Source organism: Fistularia commersonii, chromosome 7 (assembly GCF_037954325.1).
Source record: "Fistularia commersonii isolate RoL2024-O1a breed Wild chromosome 7, RoL_Fcom_v1.0, whole genome shotgun sequence".
Taxonomy (NCBI): Eukaryota; Metazoa; Chordata; class Actinopteri; order Syngnathiformes; family Fistulariidae; genus Fistularia; species Fistularia commersonii.
Genome location: NC_141290.1, coordinates 2,812,611 through 2,823,143, shown reverse-complemented (window position 1 = coordinate 2,823,143; position 10,533 = coordinate 2,812,611). Strand labels below are relative to the sequence as shown.

Sequence of the window (10,533 nt, the reverse complement as noted above, 5' to 3'; positions counted from 1 at the left end):
CCGTCTGTCTAGTCTGGAGAGAAACGAGGTTCTCTCGTGATGCGGCTGAGAAATCACGTCCGCAGAAAATAACAGACGGCTGGAAAATGTAACGCGTGAGGCCCCGCATTCAGAACATCCTTGATTTTTGACCACGACAGTGATTTGTTGTAAAATGAAACCTTTGTTTTTCGCCCCCAGTTCTTCCAACGTTCCCCACCACCGCCACCACAGCACGCACGGACTCCCAAACCCATGAAGCCCCCGGGGTGAAGTTGAGCCTCGGTTTAAAACGATCACGCAGAATCTTCCGGGACCCTTTGTTAGCTTTGCGCTATCGGGCGCTAGCAGGGGGCCCACCGGTGTCAGCAGGCCGTCTCGCATCTGCGTCACGACAACCCCGGCCTTCGCTCGGCCTCCGACCCCTGCCCCGTCCGTGGAAAGCTGGAATTGCCACCAGCGCTGTGTTATTTCAGCTAACGACTGGAAGCGGGAGGTCGTTCGGCGTTATTGGCTCTGTTACCCGAGGCCGGAGACGGGGGTGGGGGGGGAGGAATTTGCACCGTCAGCCTGGACGTCTCGGAGACTCCGCAGAGGAACTGGCGTGACATCCTGCCACTTTTGGATGAACAAACCCGACTGTCAACACCCGGCAGTGTGTGAACCCATCAGCTCTGCTTGCTCCCCACAAAGATTTGGGAGTAATTCCCGCTCACAGTTATGGATTAGTAAATTAATCTGTGTTAATCCTGCTCCTCCTTCTAAGGCCGAGATCACTGCCATAGCAGAAAACATCCCATCATTATAGATAAGCAGTAAATCTGACTGATAACCCACACCTGTCCGAAAAGACTGCTTCATCTCCTCTCCAAACCAAGTAAGATGATAATTTAATTGATCCCCATAGGGGAAATTAGTTTGTGACAGCAGCACAACAATAGCAATATCCATAAATATCAGAATCAGAATGCGCTATTGATCACCCAGAGGGAAATTACTTTTTGTTGAAAGCCGCTCCTGCTAGAGTCAGGTAGGGAAGAATCAAGATAGAACTCTATATAAAAATAAACAATAAAATAGCGAGTAATAAAAATAAAATAAAACAACAGTAAAGATCGACAGAAATGAATAAAAATAGTTAAAGGTATGTAAAAATAAATTTAGAAAAATATGTAACGTGTATATCCATGTGTATTTACAAGTACATGTATATGACATGTATAATAAAAATAATATAAAGTAGGAAGAGTTGCACAGTAAAACATAAATTGCACATACAGAGAATAATACGAATATAAAAAAGAATAATATGAATATAGAAATACAAATAATAGATTTCTCCTCACATATATGGATGAATTATGGAATAAATTCCACAATCATGGTGCACATTTATTCGAAAGAATGCTAAAGTTCACATTTCTGAAAAGTATGTGTTCAGTTCTGCTACAACGTCACCGCGAGCTTCAAAGGGGATGCCTCCCGTGACGTCACCACGCCCCCGGGCGGGTTTTGCGGGGCGCTGCGGCTTGCGGGAGCGCAGAAGATGAGGAGAGGGTGAAGCGGGAACACGCGGGGGCCGGAGCTCCACCGAAGTGTCAGGTGAGCTTTATTTTTATTTTTATTTTTATTCATTGTTTTTGTTTTACAATCGCGTTTCTGTTCGTTTAGCTTCTTCCGCAAATGCCCACGTGCGCGGGATTCTATTTTTTTTTTTTTTTTTTTTTTGAAAATGATTATTATGAGTATGTTTAGACGTCTCGCGCGCGAGATTTGTGAACGCGATTTCGAGTTAAAGACTCCGGAAGTGTTAATTCGTTTGGACCGTAAACTAAAGAAAAAAATGAATGTTAAATTGGAAATTATACGCTTTCATGATTCCATTAGCCGCTGTCTGATAGACTTATTAAATATAAGAACAATTTACGCAAAATTATTCCCGTATATATATATATATATATACGGGAATAATTTTGTCCTGGGTCTTACTTTTACTGTCTTATGTGTATTCATTTCCGGTTTGAAATGGATTTTCCAGAAGCTTCTAATTTTATTTCGCTTTCATTCAAACGGATAATTTTATCTTCCTCCGGAATGTTTCTTATTCTCCCCGCCGTCCGGTCAGCGGAGGTCAGCGTCATGCCGGCTCTATTGCGCCCCCTAGTGGCGGCTTGCCTGTACCTGCAGCTGGCCGGAGCTCAGACGGGGAGCCGCCGATACAACAACGGCTTCCACTACCAGGACATCAGCAACGGCAACGGCAACGGGGAGAGTAAGACCTCTTTCTAAGGGTTTTATTTTAATTTGTTATCCCCTCACCCCTGACAGATTTATTTGCATGTAATTTCGGTCACAGACTTTTATCTAATGTATTGTTGTGAGCTCTTCTCTTCAATTAACCCTTGACCAAGGAACTGTATGAAAATAGTAAAGTCAGGTTCTGTTTTTTATTACATTTTTGTAGTAGCATTTCTTTTGTATTTAAATCATCTATCTATCTATCTATCTATCTATCTATCTATCTATCTATCTATCTATCTATCTATCTATCTATCAAGCAGCATGGCGCAGGAGGTAGAACAAGTGTTTTTTTTAATTTTCAAAGGATAAATTATTATTGTTATTTGTTTATTTACTGGTTTATCCATCTAATTACTTCTTCATTGGTCTGGATTGAGCAGCATGGCGCAGGAGGTAGAGCAATTTTTTTTTTTAATTTTTAAAGGATAAATTATTATTATTATTATTATTTGTTTATTTACTGGTTTATCCATCTAATCACTTCTTGATTGGTCTGTCTCTTATTATTTATTTCTTTATTGATCCATTTACAATTGATCCATCAATCTACCTAAGTATACAGTGACAAATCTCATTCTGTGGCGACCCTCTTTCTTGACCAGTTGGTGTAGATATGGATTGAGAACAAGAGTGAATGTCAGAGAGAAAGTGAGTGTGTTAGAGACAGAGGGGGGATGTGATCTCATGCTAATGATAACAGTAGTGCTAATTGTTATCTCATGCCAATGGTTATATGCTAGCAGCTGACATGATACAATAATAGTTTTAATATTCAACAAAGAAATAGCAATGGTGGACGCCTGGTGAGTAAATCAAGGTGACTTTTTAATCTGGCTTGCGGAACTTGAAATTTTATAGAATTAAATCTCATTTCTTACCTTTTCTCTGATATACTTGCATTCCTCATACACATTGACATTTGTTGGAGTGTGGTGTGTTACTCTTTTTCTCCTTTTCCATTGCCCTTTGAATCCTTCTGTAAAAATGAGCGGATTAAGGAAAGTGGACAGTGTTTAATAAGGACTGGACAACACAATCAATGGCCGTATGCCTGATACGGAAGGAAACTGCTGCGGTTTTCATAGAATACAATATCAGCCGTCGCTTTGCCACGAAGCATGCTAACTATGCTAGTGAGAGGTCAACACAAGAACGGGCGGCCACGGCTCAGAGATTAACGGCTAATTTACAGTCCTGGCAACATTTTTTCACCAACAAACCGCGATTTCAAGAGTCGAAAGTTTTATGCTGGGCTTAATATTAACGATTAGATATGTTTGTAAACCTCCGGAGGACGGCACATAAGATGCTGACGGTGTTTGGTTCAACCGACAAACACCAACAAAGCACCAACAGATCCAATTTAACTGACCAACACCTCTGATCCATCCTGAGAATAGCCACAACAAAAGTATCTCCGCTGGAACAAATGTCCAAATCCTTTAACTCATTTGAGTTTACATTTAACGTAATTTCATTTAATGTAACATGTAATTTCCGAACTATTGAGCGCACCTCAATATAAGCCGCACCGGCTAGCCGATCGCTATCTTGGCCTTCCTCCTGCGCACTAAAACCGTCAAAGTTGTCTTCTTCGGTTTTGTAGTTGAACGGACTCAGAATTTTCCGTTAATTTCATCGGTCCGATGTGACGAGGATTAATGTTTTAGCGACGTGAAGCTCGTTAGCCCCCCCTCCCCCCCCAAATAAAATGCACATGTTAGCCGCATCGTTTAATTGAAAAAAAGTTGCGGCTTATCTTCCGGAAATTATGGTAGCTCTATTCTATCTATATCATGTATATTACTTCACATACAAGTCTTCCGGGGCTACTTGTTCAAGAGTGCAGAACCTACAATCTCATAACCCGCAAATTTCAGAATGAATACCAGAATCCTCCGTGAACGGCTGTCAATCCTCTTCTCGTTGCACAACCGACCGCACGGTTGCGGTCATGAAGACCCGTGACGGCATCTGCGGGTGAAACGGACCCGTTGACAATTTATGGCCTGTCGACGCAGCGTTATGAAAACGAGGTTTGCGTCACACTGCCTCGTGCCTTCCAGCAGGAACAACCAGGGTGGGATTTTTTTTTTTTCATTTTTAATCAGACCCGGAGAGCGAACGACTAAAACATTATTTGATTACAAACCGGAACCTTGTGAGTGTTGGGCCACGCCGTTTTTCTGATTCATGACACCCATGACCTCTGACCTCTCTGGTCAAAGGCCTCAGAGGCATGCCCTCCCCCCCTACACACACACACACACACACACACACACACATTACATTTACATTGCATTACATTACAGTCATTCAGCAGACGCTTTTATCCAAAGCGACTTACAAAAATTGCAATAACCAAAGATCCAAAGTACCAGTAGTCGTTATTCAGAAGTCTCACACACACACACACACACACACACACACACACACATTACATTTACATTACATTTTTATTACAGTCATTTGGCAGACGCTGTAATACAAAGTGACTTACAAAAATTGCAATTCAATAACCGAAGATCGAAAGTACCAGTAGTCGTTATTTGGAAGTCAAGTCGTTATTCAGAAGTCACACACACACACACACACACACACACACACTTCCCACCTTGTTTTCTCCTGAGGCCAAGTCACATAATTTGTTTCTTGCCTTTTCTGTTACCTGATATCAGAGTAGTTCTTCTACTTTCCCACTAGATGGCGCTGCAGGGCAGTTTTCGCCCGTCGGCAAACACAGCACGTCTTGGGATGTGTGTGCGTGTGTGCGTGTGTGTGTGAGTGTGTTTGCGAACGCATATAAAACCACAAACATCATTTTTTCCGTTCAAGCTACATAGCATAAAGGTAATTTTCCTAAACTGACTGAATAATGACTTTGTCCCTGTGGTTATGTGTCCCATTTTTAACGCACACTTTTAGTGATTTATTTTTATTTTGGTTAATGCAACACTTATAGATTGCATCGTAATAAATCTAGAGGCATGTCGAGTTCAGATTAATGTGAAATCATCCACGTTGCGCGTATTTCAGTCATGATGTGTCATTTATAGAGATGCTATTGTGGCAAATGCTTTTATTCTAAAGTCCTGCTGGTTCACCCTCTCATTCACACGTCTTCTAGAATCATGAAGGAAGTGTTCACCATTCCAAGAGGCGGTGAATTCACCAGACGCCAAACGCATCAGCTGTTTGTTTTTTTTGACCGCCGTTGCCGGGACCGGCTTAGCGTCACCGGGCTAATTGTTTCCAAATGCAGACGCCGCTTTGCATTTCTTTTTGCGGGCAGTATTAAATTTGAAGTTATCGCCCCCAGTTTGAATCTGTGTGTTTGTAAAAGGGATATAAACGCTCTCGTGTTTGGTTAAAAGTTGGTTTTGGATTCAGACGCTTTCATTCCAAAGTTAGTGGAAGATTATAAAAAAAAGGAATAAAACTTTTTACGGATAAAATGTCGCTTTTGATTTTTTTAAGTGCTGGAACGCTAGAACACCAAACCAATAAATGACTTTTAAACAAAAACAAGGGTCTCAGATAATCGCAGAGGGGAAAAGGGGGTTTAACTTATTTTGTCCGAAATTACATGTAAATAAGCCGAAATACCAGAAAAGAAAAATCCATGCTAACCCACACCCACTCAAATCCATTCAAAAAAATCAGAAAATATCAGAGAATCCACCAAAGTCCTCATGAAAGCCTGCCAAAAAATAACCAGGAAATTAACTAAAAAAGAATTATATGTCCGTGCAATTTGGGAGGAGATGGTACGAGGTGAAACAGGGTTTCTTCTGTCACAGAAAGCAGTTTTGGAGGTTAATAAGTTCAATTTCGCCATCCTCTGAAAACCTTTCTTTTTGGGAAAGCTTATAATTAGCTACGCATAATCAGGGATATCCAACGATGCAACTCTCTCATTCTCTCTGCACTAAAATATCCTCATCGGGCATGATAGAAACCTCATATCTTCTCTAGAATCTGATATCTACCGCCAGGCGTCCACCAGTGTGTTCTTTTATGGATCTTTAAACTATTATTGTATCTTGTTAGCTACTAGCATGTAGCTGTTAGCGCTACTGTTAATACCTGTCTCTCTCGGAGTTGGGATTTGTCCGAGGTTTCTGCATTGCTAAAAGGAAGTGCATTTTCTGGAGCGCTCTCTTCTTTTATGGATATTTAAGATATTATTGTATCTTGTTAGCTACTAGCATGTAGCTGTTAGCGCTACTGTTAATACCTGTCTCTCTCGGAGCTGGGATTTGTCCGAGGTTTCTGCATCGGTATCAAAAAGTGCATTTTCTGGAGCGCTGACTTATTTTACGGATATTTAAGATATTATTGTATCTTGTTAGCTACAAGCATGTAGCTGTTAGCACTACTGTTATTACCTGTCTCTCTGAGATGGGATTTGTCCGAGGTTTCTGCACCGGTAACGGGAAATGCATTTTCTGTAGCTCTCACTTCTTTTATGGATATTTAAGAGTGTCTTGCCTGACGTCCAGTCGCTCTGGATAAAAGCATCTGCCAAATGTAATGTAACGTAAAAAGATATTATTGTATCTTGTTAGCTACTAGCATGTAGCTGTTAGCACTACTGTTATTATCTATCTCTTTTTTTAGCTGGGATCTGTCTGGGATCTGTCCGGCTCATGCCGGAGGATGTCGGGCTTCTTGAACATCTTGAAGAGCCACCCCCTCCACATAACTACCATCGGGAGGCCGTGTTGTGATCAGGCGGGTTTTAAAACCGTGTTTCTTTCCCAGTTTACTTCAACGGGGTGCGTCTCCACGTGGAGTCGCCTCAGCCGTCAGTCTCGGCCACCAGGGGGAGCAGCGTCATTCTCCCCTGCCACTACCACTATGAGCCCGAGCCGGCCGCCCCGCGCCGGACGCGGGTCAAATGGTCCTGGTTACCCGCCAACGCCATCGCCGCGCCTCTCTCGCCCGTCGGCATCGCCATGGAGACGGAGGTGATCGTCGCCATGGGCAACCGCCACCGCAGCTACGGTGGTTTCCGGGGCCGCGTGCGCCTGCGCCGCTCGGCCCCGGGGGACATGTCGCTGGTCATCCAGGAGCTGCACCTCAACGACACAGGCCGCTACCGCTGCGAGGTGATCGACGGGCTGGAGGACGAGAGCGTGACGGTGGAGCTGGAACTGAGGGGTGAGTGTGTGTGTGTGTGTGTGTGTGTGTGTTTCACTCGAAATGTGAACCTTGTGGAAATAGCTTTCATGCATTCACATCCGACGATAGTGCGCACTCAACTTTGGGGGTTCAGTGTCTTGCCTGACGTCACTGATGTGCAGAAAGGAGGAGCTTGGAATTGAACCGGCGATTTTGGATTGTAGGGCGCCCAGCTGAGCGATGGCCACCCATAGATTTTATTTAAAAAAAAAAAAAAAGACAATGAAATCTCAGTGAAATGTTGTATAACAAGGTTCAGCAGGTATCCCTCATTTTTTTCTAATCCTCCAGACCACCAGGGGGCGCTGTAGGTTTATATGTATTGAGAGATTTTACCCTTGATTTCAGTTGTATGAGAAAGATCTTGGTTTATTCTCATTTTCCCTCGGTTAAATTCGTTTTTTAGCTCATAATTACCCAGATATAGAGCGCACAGATGTAAAAGAAGCATTAAAAATTAAAACAATAATAGTGACAAAGTGGTAAAAAGAAAAAAACAAAGAAAAAAAAAAAGTTTCATAACTCTGCTCCCCGTCTTCCTGCAGGTGTGGTCTTCCCTTATTTCTTGGAGAAAGGGCGCTACCAGTTCAACTTCCCAGCCGCCCAGCGGGCGTGCCAGAGCCAGGACGCCACCCTGGCCACGTTCGAGCAGCTCTTCACGGCGTGGGAGGAGGGGCTCGACTGGTGCAACGCCGGCTGGCTGGCCGACGCCACGGTGCAGTATCCCATCACGGTTCCGCGGGACGGCTGCGGAGGTCTGGACCTGGCGCCCGGGCTGCGCAGCTACGGGCCGCGGCACCGCCTCCTCCACCGCTTCGACGCCTTTTGCTTCTCCGCCTCCATCAAAGGTGGGTATCCGTTTGAGGGATTGAAAAAAAAAAAGGTCATTTTTCAACATTTCCCCGTCCCTGCCGTCCCCTCAGGGACGGTCTACTTCCTGGAACACCCGACCAAGCTCAACTTCACCGAAGCGGCGCGAGCCTGCGCTAAAGACGCCAGTCGGATCGCCAAAGTCGGCCAGCTCTACGCCGCCTGGAGGCTGACGGGGCTGGACCGCTGCGACGCCGGCTGGTTGGCAGACGGGAGCGTCCGTTACCCCATCACGAGATCCCGCGCCAACTGCGGCCCGCTAGAACCTGGGGTGCGTACTTTTGGCTTCCCTCCTCGCCATCAGAAATTCGGCGTCTACTGTTACCGGTAGATTCTCGCGCCGCGTGTAGGAGCCGAGCGACGGTTCAAGAACCCGACGCCGAGTCGGATTTTTGTTTTCTGGACTCAAAAACTCCCCGCGGGACGGAAAACGACGTTCGTCATTGAACGTCGCCCCGTCTCAACCGACGCGCCATCAAATCCGACGCTTTTGCTGCCGAGATCCCTTTTCTTCTTTGTGAACTCGCCGTGAGGCGAAGTGAAGCGGGCGACGACGACACAAATATCGCTACGGAAACGGACGCCAGCGGCGCCTGCCTTCTCCGAGTCCGTGAATTCCGAATCTCCGTCAGCTCTCCACGCCATTTTAGCAGTTAGTTCTACACAAGATATAACATTTTCTATCTACATCCAGATAAATCTTATTTTTTTTTCTTCCTTTAATCACCTATTATTATTATTATTTTTTATTCTTGTGGGAAATAAAATGCAGAAATTAAATTGATTTAATCGCGATTGATTTTAAATTGATCGCAATAAATCACCCACGACATTTTGGCACCAAACGTCCTCATATGGGGACGTTGAATTAAATACTTCTCGTACACGGGGAGGTTGTTTACGCATGCTAGCAATCGCCAAGGCACATGACGCTAACACGCAGCATACATGGAGTCCAGAAGTAAACACAACACAACAATCCTTCAAACTGTTTTATTTCTTTGTTTTTAATTTCCAAATCGGACTCTCCGGCTCCCCCGCCGGCCAGGATGTGACATCGCAATGGAAGTTCGACCCTTTGACGGCTCGCTTTCCGCCCGACGACGTCTTTATATTTATTTCCCGCCGAAACACAGCGATTTGCAGAGATGAACAGCCGATTAAAACCTAAAATGGAGCCGTCGCCCTCCTAAGTCAAAGATTCATCAGGAAATTTCATTTCTCTAAGTTTCACACCCTGGAAATGCATTGGAACTGAGCTGCCGCCCCGCTGGAAGCCTCTGGTTTGTTTGAAGAACATGAAGTTCTCCAGAGCTGCAGAGCAAACGTTCACTCCGAGAAAGGTTGCATTCAGAAAGCCTCGCCGAAGGAGGCCGTGACGGCGTATCGCCTCCCGGGCCTGGAACATCTCTGGATCTTTGTGTTCTCTGCATCCTTTGTATACGTTTTCTACCAATAAAAACAAAGTGTCGCTCTTGCTTCTTCCTCTTTCACTCTGACGGCCAGACATTTCATTTATTCATCCATTCATACAAGAATTCATCCTCTAATTCATACATCTTTTAAAGTGTCGACATGCAACCATTCTACCATATAAGATAAAATAACATAGATTTTTTTTGTAAATAATTATACACAAATATATAAATTTGCTTTTCCTCTTTATTCCTCTTCCACTTTGGGGAAAAGTGCAAAAAATTTGAGCTTTCGTTCTCACCCCGTAATTTCCAAGCACAAAGAAATATTGTTCTACCGAGCGAAACAAAATATTACTTGAAAGGACATTAAAACAAATACAAGATATAAAAAATTTTTTTTTTTTCCAATAATTGAATATTATCTGCAAATATGAATTATATTATATTTATTATATTGTGCTATATTACATTTATATGAAAACCTCTGTCTCAGCCCTTTTCTCTGACATTTATTTCAGGTTGTTTGTGTTGACGTAAACCGCTGACACACCATCCGCACAGGAAGGCGTGTGTTTGTGTGTCGCCAGGGCGTACAAAACTCCCACTGTGGAGCAACACACACACACACACACGCACACACACACATACACCGGTCTGTGTGGGCCACGCCTCCCCTGCTCGGAACACAAGTCTCAGTGATTGCACGGCCTGCAATCTGTACACAACACATCCTATTGACACACACACACACACACACCATAAACACACAGAGGATAGCTGT

The 10,533-nt window shown here is 44.0% G+C and overlaps 1 protein-coding gene across 1 annotated transcript; it reads left to right on the top strand.

Moving 5' to 3' along the window:
• The first annotated feature begins 2,107 nt into the window (after nucleotides 1–2,107).
• Nucleotides 2,108–9,801, top strand: hapln3 (hyaluronan and proteoglycan link protein 3). Its single transcript, XM_086149164.1, has 4 exons — nucleotides 2,108–2,251; nucleotides 7,045–7,443; nucleotides 8,010–8,312; nucleotides 8,388–9,801. Exons 1-4 carry the CDS (start codon nucleotides 2,119–2,121, stop codon nucleotides 8,663–8,665), a joined length of 1,113 nt encoding a protein of 370 aa, XP_086005290.1. The 5' UTR covers nucleotides 2,108–2,118; the 3' UTR covers nucleotides 8,666–9,801.
• Nucleotides 9,802–10,533: the final 732 nt, after the last annotated feature.